Source organism: Mobula hypostoma, chromosome 7 (genome assembly GCF_963921235.1).
Source record: "Mobula hypostoma chromosome 7, sMobHyp1.1, whole genome shotgun sequence".
NCBI classification, from domain to species: domain Eukaryota; kingdom Metazoa; phylum Chordata; class Chondrichthyes; order Myliobatiformes; family Myliobatidae; genus Mobula; species Mobula hypostoma.
In genome coordinates this window covers 136,196,866-136,218,086 of record NC_086103.1, presented here as the reverse complement: position 1 = coordinate 136,218,086, position 21,221 = coordinate 136,196,866, and the positions used below count along the sequence as shown (strand labels likewise).

The 21,221-nt window shown below is 40.5% G+C and overlaps 1 protein-coding gene across 3 annotated transcripts in view; it reads right to left on the bottom strand.

The window, feature by feature from the left end:
- Window positions 1-223: 223 nt before the first annotated feature.
- The window catches only part of dync2h1 (dynein cytoplasmic 2 heavy chain 1), a 493,185-nt gene continuing 472,187 nt past the window's right edge, over window positions 224-21,221 (bottom strand). For all 3 annotated transcript variants that reach the window (XM_063054085.1, XM_063054084.1, XM_063054086.1), the window contains 4 exons: window positions 14,420-14,529; window positions 14,184-14,265; window positions 11,804-11,920; window positions 224-806 (listed from right to left, as the gene is read on the bottom strand). In XM_063054085.1, coding sequence (XP_062910155.1) covers window positions 648-806; window positions 11,804-11,920; window positions 14,184-14,265; window positions 14,420-14,529 — 468 coding nt within the window. In that variant the 3' untranslated portion in view covers window positions 224-647. The remainder of the gene's footprint in view (window positions 807-11,803; window positions 11,921-14,183; window positions 14,266-14,419; window positions 14,530-21,221) is intronic.

Sequence of the window (21,221 nt, the reverse complement as noted above, 5' to 3'; positions counted from 1 at the left end):
AGTGGTTGCCTTCTTGCTCATTCCTCAACCAGTACTTCCATCCTCCGCACCCTGTCAAATATTGATGGCTCTTTGTAATCACATCAGAAACTTACAATGGCTATTTTATAGAATATGTTGTGGAGGTAATGAAAATTATATCCTCAAGCATCTTGTTTTAAACTATGGTATTACTGAATAGAATACTTCAAAGAGGACTGTATTAATCTATTATTTTAATCTGACAACTAAATAGCATATTTAAACAAACAGTGGAGTGCCCATCTTTGGTCATGTTCATGAAAGACATTACAACAAAACATACTCTGTAACATCACACTTCTGCATTAACAGGTAAGAAATTGAAAAACAAACACATTCCTGAGGCCATGTATGGTGAAACTATTTGAAAACATTTCCTTTCCAGCAAATGACAATCACTGAATGGAATGAACTGACCTAATTCAGATAAATTATAATTAAAATAATACAACTTTAGTTAAATAGAGAAACTAACATATTTTAGAGGATTTGTACTAGAATGCCTCATTTTTATAGGCAGTAAGCAATTTGAATCAATAGGATGTTCAACACAGAAAAAATAAATCTTCTGCTCCTATTTCAAATTTGGAGTTTCATGCTTTGAAAAATCATTTAAAAAAAGCAAACTACTGATTTCTCAGGAATAAAGCTGCTCCGCAAAGAATCCATTGATCCCGGCTGACCCCACAGGGAACATCTAGATTTATGACTACTTGATCTCGTTCAGCACTGGTGTAGACAGGTAAGGAGATGCATTCTTCAGGAGAGTATGGCCCGATAGCATCCTACAAAAAAAAAGTTTCAAGCTGAACAAAGCCAAAAACAACTGCCACAATAAAGAAGCTACACAGTCTTCTGAAATTCCGCAGGCAACTTATGGGTGTCTGGGCCAGAAAAATCAATAGCAACTAACAACTTGATCAAAACAGGAAATATGAAGGCAAACAAACAATGAACAGTCTTGGACAGCTTGTCCTTCCGTGCGACAACTTTCTGGTAAACTCTCAGGATATGAAAGGCCTTCATGGAAAGCTAACTTCCCCATCTTTGCAGATAAACATTTCTAAAAAGCAACTGTATATTAATAGGAAGTAGTATGACAGGTTATTCAGCAGAGGAGGGAGAGGAAACCTTTGAAATTTGTTTAGATTTTGTTTTGTTCTTGTTTGATGCATTGGCAAATATACAAGGTGCATACAAAGTCTTATTTTCATTTTTAGACCCTGTTTTCCCAGCAATGCAAATGAAGACATTAGACATTTTTAAAATCTATCATTCAAATACATCACATATTTTGTTTAGAAATCCACAATTTGCTAAATGGCATTTCTTTTTCCCCTGGATTGTTTTCCCGGAGTATTACCATTCAATCGTTTCTGTAACAACCAACAAAGTAGATATTTTATCTTTCAAAAATGTACGTAATCTCAGTTTGTCACAAACAATCCATAAGGCAAAAGGAATTTCCTAGCCTGGATCAGTGGTGATTGAAAGGTCAAGACTGTAAATGGAAAGCATTACGTTTTAGGACTGTTTCTAAATCCTTTTACCTGCCTGACAAAAGTATTTGCAAAATCACATTTCTCTTTTCTACACAGTTCATGTGTTGGGAAGTTTAACTGGTGGCTTCTGGACTTTATCATTTTTAACACAGAGCTGTAAATCAGAGGAAAGCTGGCACAGGAGTTAAGATGAAAGTTGAAATCAGCAACAGTGGGAAGATTCTCCATGAAAAAAAATTAAATGGGGACCTCAGTTCAGCAAAGAAATAAACATGGAATTTGGTAGATAAATATACAATAAGAACGCTAAAGGAGCCAGAAATGATGGGAGGGATTGAGGTAGAGTGAGAAACTAGAGTAGCACCAGACAATGGAAGTGAAACCAATATCACGGTAGATAAATGCTTTGGATGGAAGAGGTTACTGTTAACATTATTAACAGTAAGTTAATACTAATTAGGATAATGGGGGGGGGGTTACTTCCGTTCTTTTAACTTCCAGTGTGCTTTGTATATAGTGTTCCCGCCATGCCGTACAGGCTGTGAAAGCCTCTGTATATACAGAATGGTTTTGGCGTTCGAGATAAAGTTCTTTCTTTGGGCATGAAGTTGTCGAGTGTGCCTTTTTCAAAGTAGAAGTTACTACATATTTTTGGCGACGAGGTGAACTGGTTTTGCGGACATGTTGGCACGTTTCACACGGGAATAGCAGCGCTGATAAGGGGCCTCACGTTCAGATGGCTATGTCTGGGACTATCGTTGAATTTGTGGAGTTAATGGAGGACTGGCCGAAGTATGAGTAAAGGTTGGGACACTTTTTCTGTGCTAATGGAATTACTGAGGAGGCTAAGAAATGCTCTATTCTCCTGACTGCGTGTAGGGCAAAGACTTACAAGCTGATAAGGAATTTAGCCACACTGCGGAAACCAGGGGACATTCCATATGACGAACTGGTCAAGCTCGTGGGGAACCACTACAATCCGAAACCTTCTGTGATAGTCCAACGGTGTACGTTTCACAGCCATTTCAGGAAGCCAGGTCAGTCTGTGGCCAATTTCGTGCCGAGCTTTGGCAACTGTCGGAGCATTGTGATTTTGGAGCAGTGTTGGAAGACATGCCCCGTGACAGATTGGTATGCAGCATTAATAATGACGGCATACAACGCCGCCTGTTAGGGGAAACCACACCACTGATTTTCAAGAAAGCCTTAGAGATTGCCCAAGGCATGGAGATGGCTGCTAATAATGTCAAGGATACCCAGAAAAGACATGGGAGGTCACAGTCGGCAGCAGTGCACCAAGTCAGGAGGGAGACTGGTAAACAGGCAAAGCGGGTGGAATGTTTCCAGTGTGGAGGGACGCACTCTACAAATGATTGCAAATTCAAAGACACTGTCTGCCATGCTTGTAGTAAAAGGGACATTTAGCTAAAAAGTGCAGAAGTTAAAGGGTAAGATTAAGCCTGGGCAGGGGAAAGCTCAACAGGGTCAGGCAGCCACACACCATCTGGAAGAAGCAGATGAAGAGGCAGCGTGTGCCTACAACATGTTTGGAGTGGAAACAGATGAGGAACCACCTAAACCATATTATGCGACAGTCACTGTCAGGGAAAAGGGCATTAAGTTTCAGATAGATTCAGGGGCTACGGCTTGGATCATTAGTGTGGAGACCTACAGGAGGACATGGGGGTCCAACCTTCCTCCTGTTAGACCATCAAAGCTCAAACTTAGGACCTATTCGGGGCAGCCCATACCTCATTTAGGGGTGTTATATGTGGACATTTGAGCCGGGGTCAGAAGGTTGAAGCCAGGCTAGTGATAGCTCAGGGCAGGGGGCCCAGTCTTTTGGGTCGCGACTGGCTTCGCAAAATCCTGCTAAACTGGCATGAAATTAAGTATGCACACACGACGGAGGACATTTTGCAGTGGTACAGTGACATTTTCAGGGACGAGCTGGGCACACTGAAGGGCGTGACAGTGCAACTCCATGTCGACCCTGAGGCTAAGGGTCGTTTTTTAAGCCCAGGTCGATGCCCTACGCCATGAAAGGCAAACTCGAGGAGGAGATGGAACGTCTACAGAGGCTGGGCATTATTGAGCCCATCTGGTTTTCAAGGTGGGCGGCTCCCTTTGTTTTAGTTTTGAAGGCAGATAAAATGGTGAGGATATATGGGGATTATTAGTTTACGGTGAATCAGGTCTCTAGGCTGGAGGAGTACCCATTGCCACGGGTGGATGACCTGTTTGCGACCCTGTCGGGGTAAGCTGTTCACAAAGCTGGACATGAGCCACACCTACCAACAGCTGCTGCTCAACGAGGATTCAAAGGAGTACGTCACAATCAACACTCAAGGGATTATTCAAGTACAATCGCCTGGTGTTTGGAGTGGCGTCCAGCCCTGCCATTTTCCAAAGGACAATGGACACTTTGCTGCAGGGGATTCCACACATAGCAGTGTACCTTGATGATATTTTGATCACGGGGGCTACGGAGGTGGAGCATCTGGCTAATTTAGAACGGGTGCTGAAGAGGCTCTCAGATGCAGGGCTGTGGTTGAAACACGGAAAATGAGTGTTCCTGGCATCGAGTGTGACTTACCTGAGACACAAGATCACAGCTGAGGGGCTTTGCCCTGTGGAGGACAAAGTGAGAGCTATTAAGGAGGCCCCAAGCCCTAAGACCGTCACGGAACTCAGATCATTTTTGGGCATGGTGAATTAGTATGGCAAATTTCTTCCTGACCCCTCAAGGGTTTTGACCCCACTATATAAGCTGCTTCACAATGGCACTAAGAGCAGGAGAAAGCTTTCAAGGAAGTGAAAGAACTCCTCCAGTCAGCAAAGCTTCTTGTTCACTATGACCCAGACAAGTAGATCACCCTTGCATGTGATGCCCCGCCCTATGGAGTCGGGGCAGTTCTCTCACATGTAATGGAGGACCGTTCAGAGAAGCCTGTTGGTTTTGCTTCACATACCCTGACAGTTGCTGAGAAGGGATATTCACAGCTAGACAAAGAAGGTCTGGCCATTGTTTTTGTGGTCAAATGCTTTCATCAGTACCTTTATGGACGCGTATTTACAATTTATACGGACCATAAACCACTGATGAGCCTGTTCAGTGAGACTAGACGCATCCCACCGCTAGCCTCAGCCAGGATACAGTGTTGGGCTCTTACATTGTCAGCCTACCAGTATACTATAGTGCACAGAGTGGGTGTGGAATAATGCAAACGTCGATGCACTAAGTCAACTACCTTTACCTGAGACACCTGTTACTACATATGTGCCTCCAGAGACTGTGTTTTCATTGGAGAGGCTGTCAGAGACACCTGTAAAGGTGACCTAGATCAAGCAGTGGACAGAGAGAGACCCAGTCCTGTTCCAAGTCAATACTTTTCTTTTACAAGGTTGGCCCAGTGTCGTGGAAGGAGAGGAAATTAAGCCTTATGCCAAATGCAAGACAGAACTGAGTCTGCAGGATGGCTGCATTTTCTGGGGGGCGAGGGTCATCGTGCCTCCCCCTGGCCGTTCACAGATTGTGGAGGAAATTCATGAGACTCATCCAGGGGTGTCTCGAATGAAAAGCCTTGCAAGATCCTACGTTTGGTGGCCAAGAATGGATCAGGATCTGGAGAACAAGATAAAATCATGCATGCAATGTCAGACCAATCAGAATATGCCACCACCAGCTCCTTTGCACCCATGGGAGTGGCCAGACCACCCCTGATCTAAGGTACATTTGGACTTTGCTGGCCCTTCTATGGGGCAGATGTTTCTTGTAATGGTAGATGCACATTCTAAATGGATCAAAGCTCACATCATGAGCAACATCACAGCCCCCTCATCCACAGACAAACTCAGGCAAGTGTTTGCAGTCCACGGGTTGCCTGACACTCTGGTCACTGATAGTGGCCCAACGTTCACCAGTGAGCTATTCAGTGAGTTCATGCAGCAGAATGGCATTCATCACATTCGGACGGCCCCTTTCCACCCAGCCTCAAATGGTTTGGCTGAGCGGGCTGTTCAGACAGTGAAGGAAGACCTGAAGCAGATGACAGGGGACTCTCTTAGCATTCAGCTTTCATGTTTCCTGTTTAAATACCACCTCACACCACAGACTATGACTGCCCGCACTCCAGCAGAGATGCTGATGGAGCATAGGCCCAAATCAAGATTGGACCTGTTGTACCTGGACATGAAGGAAAAAGTGGAGAGAAAACAGGAAAAGCAGAAGGAGGGACATGATCAACATGCGCGAGAGAGACAGTTAAAACCAGATGACAATGTCTATGTGAGAAACAATCAGCAATGGCTGCCTGGGGTTATTCTTAAGCAGAGTGGTCCCGTCTCCTATGTTGTTAAGTTGACTGATGGGCGTGTTTTCCGCAGACATCAGGACCATGTGCGCCTGCGTCATGATACCGGCTCAGAGGCAGACAATTCCATGGAGTTTCCATTTGTGAGACAGCCTACAGTGGAAGCATGTCCACCAGTGACTTTGCCAGAGGGAGAGATGCTGGCAGAGGGGTCGGGGTCCCCTGAGGAGGATGGACATTTTCACACAGACACACAGACCCCTCTCGTGCCCCCAAAACCAGACCCACCCAAAACACCCTCACAGTGCACTCGCAAACCTCCTGACAGACTGAATTTTTGACGGGACAGTTTTTTTTGGTTGTTGTTAGATTGAATGTTGAATCTGTCACATTTTCCAGATGTTTTGTATTGATAAACTGTTGCTGAGATACTAGTATAAGTTTTCAGGGGTACACAAGTTAATAACATCACTGTTTTTATTTCCTAGTTTTTACATTTGGGGAATGTTGGATTTAAAAGGGGGAGAAGTGTTATAATGTGAGCATTATCAAAAGTAAGTTAATACTAATTAGGATGGTGGGGGGGTTTTACTTCCATTCTTTTTACTTCCGGAGTGCTCTGTATGTCGCGTTCCTGCCATGCCGTACGGGTTGGAAAAGACTCTGTCTATACCTAACGGTTTTGACGTTCAAGATATAGTTGTTTCTTCGGGCATGAAGTTGTCAAGTGTGCCTTTTTCAAAGTAGAAGTTACCACAGTTACTTTGAACGATTGCACCTGAAATGGCACCTGTTTCCCCATGGTTCTTCTGTGTAAATTATTTTTAAAAGCCATATTGTATGCATTGGATACTAATTGTTTCCAGTTCAATTAGTGACCATAGAGCATTGTCACTTCCAGGTGCAATTCATCTAATGAAGCTGATGTTTGCCTGATGAAATCTCAAGTCACACCACCACATTTCTTCTGCTGTCAGCAGAAATTGAAACTTTGGGAGAAAGATGGGAGGGGAGTGGGAAGCAACAAGTATATGCTCAAAAAATACCTATAAACAAACTGGAGCACACTGTACAGGGTTCAGGAATGTGTTAGCAGTTATAGGGTCGTCTTGTTACAATAAACCTCGAAGAAAGCCTCATTCAATAGCAAGTAAGTGAAATAGTTCACATATTTGCCATTTCACTGACTCACAGCCTATTTAAAAAAATCTATTCAGAGCTACATTCAGCAATTACAGATCACTTGAACAATCTGTACCTTAGGAATTTATTGGGCCACTTCATCAGACACATAGGGGACAGAGGTGTCAAACACACAAGATCATTTGACTTTCCGGTGTTTCCATGGCAGCCTTTCCTGCAGCCCCACTCTGACTGCTTTGTAAGCTGTTAAACTCCGAAACACCTTCAACTCATCAATATGTAAAGATACAGCGCCTATGTTATCAGCATTAAATTTCCATTGTAGCATATTACTTTTGTCTTGACTACACTCAATAACTAAACTACCTGGGTAATCAATCTACTATTTCAGTACTCTCTGGGTGAATACCTTTACTCTTATCTACAAGTCATTGTTTGGAACTCTGAGTCCTGGTTCTATTCACTTTAACCAAAGGAAATACCAGGACTGCATCTATTTGTACATGTCATTGAGACCACTTCACATTCTGTTAAGAAAGTGTCTTCGTAGAACAAATGGCCATCCCAGGAATCAATCTGGTGATCATATGCTTCATCTTCTCTATTGCAAGGGCATCTTTCCTTAGGCAGAGAGGCTAGACCTCTCTATCTAAGAAAAGACGCCCATACAATAGAGAAGACTCCATATGTGGTCAAAGTGGGCTCAATGCAATACATGTAGGCTGCCACTTCTTGCACCAGGTTCTCCTCCAATGACGAACAACATCCAAATGGTCTTTCCTCAGTGGTCACTGTATCTGCATGGTAACCTTTTATGATGCATCTACAAGGACACTCAGGTCCCAGCAAAGCCCAACTCTTTTCCATTTCACACAATTTGTAAAGAATATCTACTTTTTCTAACAAAATAGATGACTTCACATTACTCCACGTTATATTCAATTTGCCATATTCTTGCTTTTTCATTTAACCTAACTATATCCCCTCAGCTCCTATTGCCCTGAAGTTATTCACCATACTTGGATCTACTGTATCTAGTACTTGGTGTCCTCATTGGAATTATTGATAGAGAACAAACAATTGATATATTATTAACATTTAAAAGCCATCTAGGTAAGTGCCTAGGTAAAAGAGGTTTAAGAGACTTGAGCCAACCGCAAGCAGATGTGACTAGCTCTCTGAAATAGGAAATTAGATTCAACATTGGCTTCAAAGGAGAAGCCAGAGTGGTAATAGATCAATGCCTCTCTAGATTGGAGTTCATAACAGGTGGTGTGCTGTAGGGATTGGTGCTGGGCTCTTTACTTTATGTCATCTATATTAATGATTTGGATAATAATGTGGTAAACCAGATCAGCAAATTTGCAGATGACACCAGGAGCAGAGACGTAGTAGACAGCAAGATTATAAAAGCTTACAGTGGGATCTAGACCAGCTATAAATATGGGCTGAAAAATGTCAGTCGGAATTAAATGCAGACAAGTGTCAGGAGTGCACTTTGGGAGGACTTGCACAGTGAACAGTAGGGCACTAAGCAGCACAATAAAACAAAAGATCTGGGAATACACATCTATAATTCCTTGAGAATGGTGTCACAGGTACATAGATAGGATCATAAATATCGAGTTTTTGGCACCTTGGCCTTTATAAATCAGAGAACTGAGTACAGGAGTTGGAATGTTATGTTGAAGTTGGTGAGGCCCAATTTGGAATGTTGTGTGCAGTTCTGGTCACCTACCTACAGGAAAGATATCAATAAGACTGAAAGAGTACACAGAAAATTTACAAGGATGGTGCCAGCACTTGAGGACCTGAGTTGTAGGGAAAAGTTGAATAGGTTAGGGCTTTTTCCCCTGGAGTATAGGAGAATGAGGGAAGATAGGACAGAGGTATACAAAATTATAATGGGTATCAAAAGGGTAAATGCAAGTAGGCTGTTTTCCACTGAGGTTGGATGTGTCTAGAATTAGAGGTCACAGGTTAAGGGTGAAACAGTTAAGGAGAACCTGATGGCGCGAGTGTGGTACAAGCTGCCAGGGAAAGTGGTGGACGCGGGTTCAATCGCAACATTTAAGAGAAGTTTAGATAAGTGCATAGATGGGAAGGGTTCGGAAGCCTGTGGTCCAGGTATGTGAATCAATGGGATTAAACAGAATAACAGGTTGTCATGGACTTGATGGGCTGAAGAGTCTGTGCCGTAGTGCTCTATGACCCTATGAAGATAGATATCTAATGAAGATTGCTATTCATTACAGAATTGTCAGTTGTCAGTCAACTTCATTCAATACAAAATTTTTCAAAGTGCCCCCTACTTGCTATAGATGTCATTAGTTGTCATTATGAGCCTTGAGAGTATCACTGATTCAGAATACTTCTGTGAGAATTATTCATAAAGACCCCATACCCAGAAAGCAAAAGGAGATTTGGTTGGTTGCAAGATTGTGCTTATTGTGACTTAAAATCCAGCTCAGCCTCAACTAATTTTTACAGATGATTCACTTGATCAATAAGGATCCTTCAAAAACTGACAGCCTGAGCATTAGCTCAAAACATTTATGGGATCTTCTTGTGTATACCTCAGCTAATATATCCTAAATGTACTTAATTCAGGTTTAGTAATGGAGGACAATGAAAAAAAAGGAGAAGATGGCGGCGTGACGCAGTGCGCACGGCCTCTCTGGTGAATGATATCTGCAATCTGTCAAGTAGGGGACCGTGCACAATTCTGATTTGAAGGAGACAGACTTGAGAGTACAGAGGAACATCTGGAAAAACTTCTGAAATGCCCGCTTTGCTGCCGCTGCTACTGTGTGGTAACCGGAATCTCTGGAGCAGAAGGCCCCGAATCCTCGGCTTTGCATGTTTCGGCGGCCGGGGCTAGGTCAAAGGCACTCGGCAGAGGATGGCGCTCAGGAGGCTGTATCAGAGGGCTGGTTGGAGGCTCGAAGTTTCCGGATGGACGGACTCAGTGTCGGCTGTGGTCAGGTGCTTCCAATGCATTGGCAAGTTGTCGGTGCCTGGAGGTTTATGGCAGGGAGTTTCTCTCTTTTGCCGCTGCTATCGGGGACTCGGGAGTCAATCAGGACTTGAGACTTTTTTTAAACTGTGCCCGTGGTCTGTTCTTTATCAAATTACGGTATTGCTTTGCACTGCTGTACCTATATGTTATAATTATGTGGTTCTGTCAGTGTTAGTCTTTGGTTTGTCCTGTTTTTCTGTGATATCACTCTGGAGGAACATTGTATCATTTCCTAATGCATGTATGCATTTCTAAATGACAATAAACGAGGACTGAGTGCTCTCATAATCTAATCTAATAGCAGATGAACTGAGTAAGTATTTTGCATCAGTCTTCACTGTGGAAGACAAAAGCAGTATGGTAGAAGTTCCAGGTATCAGAGGCATGAAGTGTGTGAAGATACCATAACTAGACAGAAGGTTTTTGGGAAACTGAAAGGTCTGAAGGTAGATAAATCACCTGGACCAGATGGTGTACACTCCAGAGTGCCGAAAGAGGTGGCTGAAGAAATCGGGGAGGCATTAGTAATGATCTTTCAAGAATCACTAGATTATAGAATAGTTCTGGAAGAGTGGAAAATTGCAAGTGTCACTCCACTCTTCAAGAAGGGAGAGAGGCAGAGAAAGGAAACTATAGGCCAGTTAGTCTGACCTCAGTGGTTGGGAAGATGTTGGACTCAATTATTAAGGATAACTTCGAGGCACATGATAAAAAAGGCTGTAATCAACATGGTTTCCTCAAGGGAAAATCATGCCTGACAAATCTGTTGGAATTCTTTGAAGAAGTAACAAGCAGGATAGACAAAGGACAATCGGTTCATGTTGTGTAGTTAGATATTCAGAAGGCCTTTGACAAGGTGCCACACATGAGGCTGCTTAACAACCTCGAGCCCATGTACTAGAGAAACAATTCTAGCATGGATAAAGCAGTGGCTGATGGCAGGAAGCAGAGTGGGAATAAAGGGAGACTATTCTGGTTGACTGCCAGAGACTAGTGATGTTCCACAGGGGTCTGTGCTACGACCAATTCTTTTTACATTATATATCAATGATTTGGATGATGGAAATGGTGGCTTTGTTGCAAAGTTTGCAGACCATACGAAGGTAGGTGGAGGAGCAAGTAGTTTGGAGGAAGTAGAGAGGCTACAGGAAAACAGATGGATTAGGAGAAATGGGCAAACAAATGGCAGATGGAATACATTGTCGGGAAGTATATGATCATGCACTCCTTTTAGAACGGAGACGAGGAGGAACTTCTTTAGGCAAAGGATGATGACTCTGTGGAATTCTTTGTCACAGGCAGCTGTGGAGTCCAAGGCTTTGTGCATATTTAAGGCACAGATGTTGATAGATTCTTGATTAGTCAGGGCATGAAGGGATACGGGGAGAATACAGGAGATTGGGTCTGAGGGGAAAATTGGATCAACCGTGATGAAATGGTGGAGCAGACATGATGGGCCAAATGGCCTAATTCTGCTTTATATCTTATGGTCTTAATTGACTGTAGTCACTTTAAGGTGCTATATTATAGTTAAAAGCATTAAATAAATGTCAATTTATTTTTAAACAAAATATATCCTATGTTGCCTGAAATTATATTTCAAATATTAGTCGACAGATTAATTATCCAAAGGTGAACTGGGACCTAAAATGAAATCTGAAAATGTTAGAAATGCACAGTAGCTTATTTACAATCTGAAGAGCAAGGTAGATTATATTTCTGGTGAGACACCATATTCGACATTAGCATTTTCAGTTAAGATGAATAAAGCATTCTAAGGGTTTAAACCCTAAATAATTTAGTACCTGAGCAATCCAGGCCATGTAACACGAGGGAACAGCTGACACACTGGGAGAATTGTGCTGATTTTCTGAAAGTCGATTCCCATCAAAGCTGCATCCCTCTAGATACAGACCTCCAATCTGCCACAGAAACAGCAAGTTATTAGAGTGTGTATCAGAAGCATTTATTAAAAAACTAAATTTACTCTTAATTAATAAGGATAAAAAAAAGACTGTGAGAAATTGAATCACTTTTTCTAATAAATAATAGGAAGGTAAAGCCTATAACCTTGTGCGAGGAAAGGAAATCTGATTCAAACAAATAACATTTCCATGATGGCAAATCCTCGAAACCTCCCCTTTCATCCAAAGATGAGAGGATAAAGTTGTATCTTTGCAAGATGTACACCATCTACCTGTAGATACAATTACGCTTACAACAACTTACAAAATATTTTATATTATTATATTGACCAATATGAATTTCAGAACAATGGGTATTTGGCCAATGTTTTCCATGAAATCCCTCAGAGCTTTGACAGCAATTTGTATGATTTTTAGCCTAGTACACACTCACTAATTTAAAACTGCACAATGGCACATGAAAAAAGAAAATCTAAGTATCATCAGCTCTCAAGTAAAGGAGAACTCTCTGGAAGTTAATTTTGTAATGATGGCAAGACTGTCAGCTCTGCCACCTTTATTGTGTAAAACCAGTGCTTCCAGATTCGTGCAGTTAGATGTGTAACTCCAAAGATGTTGCAGATATACTGAGCTCCACAGGGTGCTTTGTTAAGATCTTTGCAGATCCAATCAACACAGAAAAACTGAATTTTTATTTTAGTTTTAGAAAACATATTAAGAGCAATTGAAAATATTAAGTCTGTTGAATGAGACTTAAGTGAGTTTTTAGCACCATACCTAATTACTGTCGCAAAACTTTACTAATTCTGTATTACTAATTTTAAACAATGCAGTGTAATTCTCTTAGAAAAAAAAATCTATGGTCCAGTAATCTTGTTTTTTTCAATCCGGAAAGTGTAGTGCATGAACCAGATCCAGGGAATTTATGTAACAGAATTAACTTGGCATACCTAATACATTGAAATGCCTTTCCTCCCTTTGCTCAGCCTTGAACCCAACATCAATTATATAGTTTTGTAACAATCTTTAGTCCTTGATAAGTTACAATAATTAGGATATGTGTAAGAAACACAATAAATCAATTTTTATTAAGAATCACAATTTAGACAATTTAGTAAATCCATCCATCATTGTAACTATCTTGTTACATAATTCAACCAAATTACTTGTGTGAATTCCATCCTCATTGACCAAGACATATTAACTTGCAATTCCAACACACTAAATTTAAAATGATCATCTTCTTTTTAAATCTCAGGTGTAAAGAAACCATTTCTGACAATCAAGAAACAATTGGCTTAAGAATGCTAAACTGTGTTTGGAATGAAAAGAGAGATATGCTGCAACAAAATAATATTTTTCCCATTAAATGCATTCAGAAAATTGCTGTCAGGTGTTGCAAGGTAATTGTTAATGAAACTGGAGATAGGAACATGAAGGAATGTTGAAGTGACGCAATTCAGGTGTGAAATCATTTTGAGAAACAATGTGGCATTCTCCACATAGTCTCAATGTCACATGCATTTGTAATTTTTTGAATTTGTTTATCTCCACTAGATCCTTTCACTGGATTAGATCTCTCAGTTAAAGGATATGTTTGCATAGTCACCAGTTTCCATTTAAACTTCTGTCTTTTGACCCTCAGTGATGCTAACTAGTTGGCACACTCTGAAAAGCTGTAATTAAGGAAAGTCTTCATTAAAAAAACATTAATTTAATTTAAAGAAAAAATCTTCCCACTAAAATAGGGATTGAACTAAGTAAAGTCCAGTTTTCATGAATATATAAATATTGCTTAATTTATTGTGGCATATTGCTTAGTCTCAGTGTAGTAATTTTTATTATTATCTCAAACAAAAATTAATTCAGTATCAGAATGTATACAGTTACAGTGAAAGAGGCTAAATAGCTACAAGTAACAATGGATAGTCTCTTGTATGGTGTTATGTTGTAAATCTACGGACAGAAACATTACCGAACATGAGCAGTAAAACAACACATGCTACAAAATCAAATTGAAGTTTTCATTGTCTGGGAGTATTGTCTTCACATCATCCTGTAAGTTACCAATTGAAAGGCTTCAATACCTGAGTTCCTCTAATGAAGCAGTCCCTCTAATTGAAAATAACATTGCTTTTCAAGACATTTCAAAATTCCAGAAGACTGTCACAATTATGAAGTGTGTGCACATCCTCCTGCTGAAATGTAATCATAATTGTTAACTCAAACAAAAGGTAACTTTATCTTACAGATTTCTTACCCTGACTTGAAGTTTTGCATCCAGTATCCGTTCTTTCCATGTTGCCACAAGTTTCAAGCTGTCTATTGGGCAACCAATAACCCTGTAATGTAAATAAACTTATTAGAAATATTTGAAACTTAGAAATTATCTTAGATTTTTTGCAGTTGCCTTTATTGATTTTCTCCTTTATTACTCTTTGCCTTACTCCACAAAAAAAAATAAATGTCACCAGGTGTTCAAACACAAAGGCTTACCTTGCCGTTTCTTGACGCAAAGCATTCAGAAAAGTATCTGGATGGAACAGTTCAGATAGGTCTAGGGTATCGGACAGCAATGACTGATTCTCAGCTTTTTCAACCCATTGCTAAAACGAAAAGAATGCAAGTTAGAATTGCCTGAATCACATTTTTGTTTCAGGTCAGTTTTTAGTTTGTTCAAACAGAAATGAACTTCAAATGTTTGACAACTTAGAATAAGATTTTTTAAAAAGAGATACATCATGGAAACAAGCCCTTTGGCTAACTATGTCTATCCACGGCCTCCTCTACTGTAAAGATGAAGCCACACTCAGGTTGGAGGAACAACACCTTATATTCCATCTGGGTAGCCTCCAACCTGATGGCATGAACATCAACTTCTCTAACTTCCGCTAATGCCCCACCTCCCCCTCGTACCCCATCTGTTACTTATTTTTATACACACATTCTTTCTCTCACTCTCCTTTTTCTCTCTCTGTCCCTCTGAATATACCCCTTGCCCATCCTCTGGGTCTCCCCCCCCCCCGTCTTTCTTTCCGGACCTCCTGTCCCATGATCGTCTCGTATCCCTTTTGCCTATCATCCAGCTCTTGGCTCCATCCCTCCCACTCCTGTCTTCTCCTAACATTTGGATGTCCCCCTACCCCTGCAACTTTCAAATCCCTTACTCACTCTTCCTTCAGTTAGTCCTGACGAAGGGTCTCGGCCTGAAACGTCGACTGCACCTCTTCCTAGAGATGCTGCCTGGCCTGCTGCGTTCACCAGCAACTATTATGTGTGTTCCTTTGGCTACCCAAATGGGTGCTGACCATCAAACAGCCAATTTAATTTAATTTAAAAGAAGTTGCAAATTATAAGTTTCACAGGCATATAACCTGCTTCAGACCCTTCCTCTGGTAGTTGGTTTGCAGCTCCACATTTGACCACATTGTGTGTGTGAAAATTGTCATTCAGGTCTCCCTTAAACCTTTCCCCTCTCACCATAAACCTTTCAGCTTATGATTTCCTTTCCCTGGGGAACAAAAAAACTGTGTGCATTCACCCTATCCATGATTGTCATGATTTTATACACTTTATACCGCTCAGTTTCCTACACTACAAGGAATAAAATTCTAGCATCCCATAGTCTAGTTAGAGCTAGTCAGCATGGTTTTGTGAGGGGCAGGTTATGCCTTACAAGCCCAACTGACTATTTTTGAAGAAGTGACAAAACAAATTGATGAAGTAGCACAGTGGATGTGATATATATGGAATTTAGTAAGGCATTCAACAAGGTTCTCCATGATAGGTTCATTCAGAAAGTCAGGAGGCATGGGATGCAGGGAAACATATTTGCAAGGTTTGCCTACAGAAGGCAGAGGGTGGTAGTAGGTGACATTTGGAATCCGCGACTAGTGTTGTTCCGCAAGGATCTGTTCTAGGACCCCTGCTCTTTGTGATTTTTATAAATGACTCAGATGAGGAAGTGGAAGGGTGGGGTTGTAATCTTGTAAATGACACAAGATTGGTAATGTTATAGATAGTGTGGTAGGTTACAACAGGACATTAATAGGATGCAGAAATGGGGTAAAAAGTAGCAGTTCAAATGCAGTTCAATCCAGCAAAGTGAGTGCTACACTTTGTAAGGTCAAACTTGAAGGAAAGTAGAGTACAAAGTTAATGACAGGATTCTTGAGTAGTGTGGAGGAAGAGAGGGATCTTGTGGTCTAAGTCCATAGATCCCTCACAGCTTCTGCGCAGGTTGATAGAATTATGAAGAAAATGCATGGTTTGTTGGCCTTCTTCAGTTGGTGTATTACGTTCAAGAGCTGCGAGGCAATATTGCAGCTCTATAAAGCTCTCATTAGACAACAATTGGAGAGTTGTATTCAGTTCTGGTTGCCTCATTACAGCAAGAATGTGGAAGCTATAGAAAAGGTGCAGAGAAGATTTACCAGGATGATGCCTGGATTAAAGAACATGTTTATGAGAAAAGGTTGAGTGCTACAGCTTTTCGCTTTGGAGGGTGAAGGATGAGCGGCGTCTTGATAGAGGTAAGTACATGGTAAGAGGCATAGATAAAATGGACAGCCACTGCATAAATATTCCATGTTTACAATTAATAGCCATATTACTTGATTTTAATATATGTCTAGTTCCAGGTAGACATTTGCAAACCCTAAATCCAATGAAATAGAATGTACTTTAATGTTAGTGACAAGAATCCCACAGATGTACAGTACCAAGGCACTGCTTCTGAAAGTATATTTTAAAAATGTAGCTACATTTAAGGAGTATTTTCTTTTATATGTGGAAACGAGAACAAAACAACATTAGGATGTGTCAGTAATCATAAACATGGTTAATGTCTTTTCTTTCAAATGAAATGTTTCTTGCTCTGTGTTGAATTTCTATTGATGTGCCTATTCTATAAATTTTCTTTATGAAATATCTGAATATATAACAAATGAATTAAGCTGGTGGTATGTAACATATTGTGCTTGCCTCGGGATATTTCAGCAGCAGTCACTCGTTTGTTGCAACATCAACAAACTGTACATGACACACAAGAACACGGACAGACTTGGTAACTTTGTTTTTGTGTACATAAAGCTGTATGCATTCAGAACTATGTATAAAAGTAGTGCCACAATAACTTGGCTTTTAGGGCTAAACTTAATTTAAATGCAAAAAATGGCACAAAAGCACAATTACATCCTTATCCAATTTCCATTCAAATAGCCTTTTTATCTTCTCTACAGCAGTGATTTGCACTCAAGCAGAATTGTGCAGGATTACATACACAGCCGGGTGGAACACCAAAATAGGAACAGTCATTAGGAACAGTAGGCTCTTTAGCCATTCAAGCTTGTGCCACCATTTAATCAGATCACAGTTGATTGGTGACAACTCCATGTGCTCAGATTTTCCCACATCCATTCCTTTCTTTGCTTATCAAAATCCATTAGACACATTCAAAATTAACAAATGATCTAGCGCAAATGTCATCTGAAGATGTTTTAAAATTATTTCCATCCTCTGCATGTGGAAGTGTTTCTGAATAACAACCTTGAAAGGCTAGACTTTTACCCAACTCCAGACTCTCCAAAAAACAGAAATTCTTTGTCTCTTATACCAAACAGCTCCTCTTAATATCTTAAATGTTGATCAATGCATCTTCAATTAAATATCTTAATCCTTGGGGGTGCAATTTCTCCATTTAATTTAATCCCAGCAAACCAGTATTGCACTTCTTCCAAGAATTGTATTTCCTTTCTGGAGAGCGGTGCTCATAATGTGAGGTTGATTAAGGGCTTTGTATAACTGTATACTCACTTTGTATACTCACTCTGTACTCTAGTCCAATATTGCATGAGCCCGTTTTACTATATCTGTACCTCTCCATTTATATTTTAATTATCTATTCACATGGAACTCCAAATCTCTTCTCAGTGTTATCCTTTGAAAGTCCCATGTGAATGATATCATATTGAAATTAATTCACCACACATTTAAGCATTGACTCAACCTTTCTTTTCAAATCTTTTTATTACATTATAATCAGTTAAATGAACATATCAATAATAACAATACCAAGAGAACAGGATCACAACATTAGCAATCATATATACAAACACAATTATCATATCCAGACAGGTCCTCCCGATCTCTTGATAATTGAAACAAAAAAAAAGTTCAAAAAATTTGTTCAAGGAATAAAAAACCCAAAACCCCCTTAAACTAAAAGTCAAATAAACATTGTTCAGGAAATGACACATCTAGACTCAATCTAATGATGTCATTTTGTGGTGCGTCCATCTACACTGATTATAGTGCTACTATGTTATATCAATCACAAAGTTGGATAGCTAGCTTTCTATTGCACCATCTGCAATTTATAATTACAGTGAATAACTGTGACTTAACACAGATCCTTTCAGGATTCCATTTGTCATATCCTGCCAACTTGAATGTTTTCCCACTGCCCATTCAATTTCCAAGACAGGCCAGTAAATTGTCTTCGCTTCTGTGTGCATTACTTAGTACTGATGATTTCTTTTGAGGGATATTTACAAATATCTTCCGGAAGCTCTCATAAATTACATTCATTCACACCCTCCTACAAAAATTATGTTTCTGAAAAGTTAAATTAGATCTGCCAACCATGGTCAAACCTTTATAAATCTATGCTTAACTGCTTCAATTGTTCAAGCTAATCAGTCATCTTTTCCTTAATTATGGGCTTTAGTTCTTACATCGTTCATTACGTGTCATGTAATATGGTGTGGGCTACTTTGGTCTTTCCGTGACCATGATTGTTCTTGGCAAACTTTTCCACCGAAGTGGTTTGCCGCTGCCTTCTTCTGGGCAGTGTCTTTACGAGATGGGTGACCTCAGGCATTATCAATACCCTTCAGAGGCTGTCTGCCTGGCATCAGTCGTCATGTAACCAGGATCTGTGGTACACACCAGCTGCTCACACGACCATCCACCACCTGCGTCCATGGCTTTACGTGACTCTGTCAGGAAGTGGGCGGGCTAAGCAGGTGTTACACCTTGTCCAAGGGTGATCTGCAAGCTAGCGGAGGGAAGGAGCACCTTACACCCCCTTTGGTAGAGACTACTTTCCAACCCGCCACCATTCTTACATAACTGAGTTATAATTCTTTAATTTTCATCCTTCAACTTCCAATCAGCAGCTCAAACCTTTTCCATCATTCTATGATGTGTATCCATGCAGAGAAAAGTCAAATGAACATTGTTCAGGAAATGATTCATCTAGACTTATCATTTCCTGAACAATGTTTATTTGACTTTTCTCTGCATCATCTTATGACATTAACAAACAGTAGCAGCAGTTTTTAATCATCTACACAACGTACAGCACCAAATCATCAAGACTCCTTAGAGAGAACCTTCCAAAAGCATGAACTCAAAAGAGGGACAAGGGCAGCAAAAGCATGGGAACATCATTACCTGGAAGTTGCCCTAAAAGCCACACAGCATCTTGCCTTAGAAATAATATTGCTGTTCCTTCACTGTGGCAGGGTCAAAATCCTGGAACCCTCCCTCATAGCATTTTGGGCATACCCATACCTCAAAGAATGCAGTAGTTCAAAAGGACAACACATCATCATTTTCTCACAGGCATTTAAAGATGGGCAAGTAAATACTGGCCCTGCCTGTGAAGCAACATCTCTTGAATGAATAATGAAAAATGAAGCTAATAATGCCTAAAACTAATACTTAACTTCAGGGCCTCAGCTTGTAATCTATGACATTTTACCAAAAGCACCAGTTCACAAATGTCACACATCAAAGTTGCTGGTGAACGCAGCAGGCCAGGCAGCATCTCTAGGAAGAGGTGCAGTCGACGTTTCAGGCCGAGACCCTTCGTCAGGACTAACTGAAGGGTCTTGGCCTGAAACGTAGACTGTACCTCTTCCTAGAGATGCTGCCTGGCCTGCTGCGTTCACCAGCAACTTTGATGTGTGTTGCTTGAATTTCCAGTATCTGCAGAATTCCTGTAGTTCACAAATGTGTAGTGTTACAAAGTGCATCTACACATGCAGTTAAAATGGAGCTGTCCAAGGGATGCACACTGGTGAGTAACCATGTGTAATTTCAGGAATAATCCCAGAAAAATGAATCTTCTTGGCCACCTTCACAGGGGCACTCAAAAGAGCAGCTGTTAATGGTAGCTTCATAGAAAGGGGCTGAATGTGCTGACCTCTCCAGGAGAACCAGGGCCAGGATAGATACGGATACAGATATTTCACTTCTATGGCAGAGGATTAGGCATCCTGGTGTTGGAACCAGATACCAGGAGAAAGCATTGATGACACTTGGGTCACCCAAATAATGAAAGCAACCATACTTAGAACATGCCACTACATCTAGTTCATCATTTTTAATTTCCTTTAAAACAAGCAAGATCTTTTTCTGTACATGTCACTTGTAATGGAACATATTGCTTTAATCTTGTAACTGCTGTAAAATATTGCCATAATCATCAATTTTTGAATTGTTCAACACATGATCTGCATTTCCTTGCAATAAGAGCTCCCTCAGATGGCTTATTTATGAAATGCAAAACCTTCTGCAATTCTGAAGCATATACAGTACCTATAAAAAGTATTCACTCCCTCCCCCTTGGAACTTATCATGTTTAATTGTTCTAAAACATTGAATCACAGTGGATTTTAATTTGGCTTTTTTGACACTGACCAACAGAAAAAGACTCTTTCATATCGAAGTGAAAATAGATCTCTACAAAGTGATTTAAATTAATTACAACCATAAAACACAAAATAATTGATTGCATAAGTATTCACCTCCCTCTCATCCCTTTAATCACACCAGAACATCACTGGTACAGCCAATTGGTTTTAAGTTACATAATTAGTTAAATGAAGATCTGTTTTGGGAGACCTATATGGTGTTTCAATTGATAGTGGTAAAAATACACCTTTATCCGGAAGAGTCAGTATTCTGGCTAAAACTGCACCATGAAGACAAAAGAACACTCCTAGCAACTCTGTGAAAAGGTTTTATAAAAGCACAAGTCAGGAGATGGATACAAGAAAATTTCCAAGTCACTGAATATCACTTGGAGTACAATTAAGTCAATCATCAAGAAATGAAAAGAATATGGCACAGCTGTAAACCTGCCTAGAGAAGGCGATCTGCATAAACTGAGTGACTGTGCAAGAACGGGGACAAGTGAGAGAGGTCACCGAGAGACCTATGACAGCTCTGGAGGAGTTAGCAGCTTCAGTGGTGAGATGGGACAGACTGCATCTACAACAACTATTGTCCA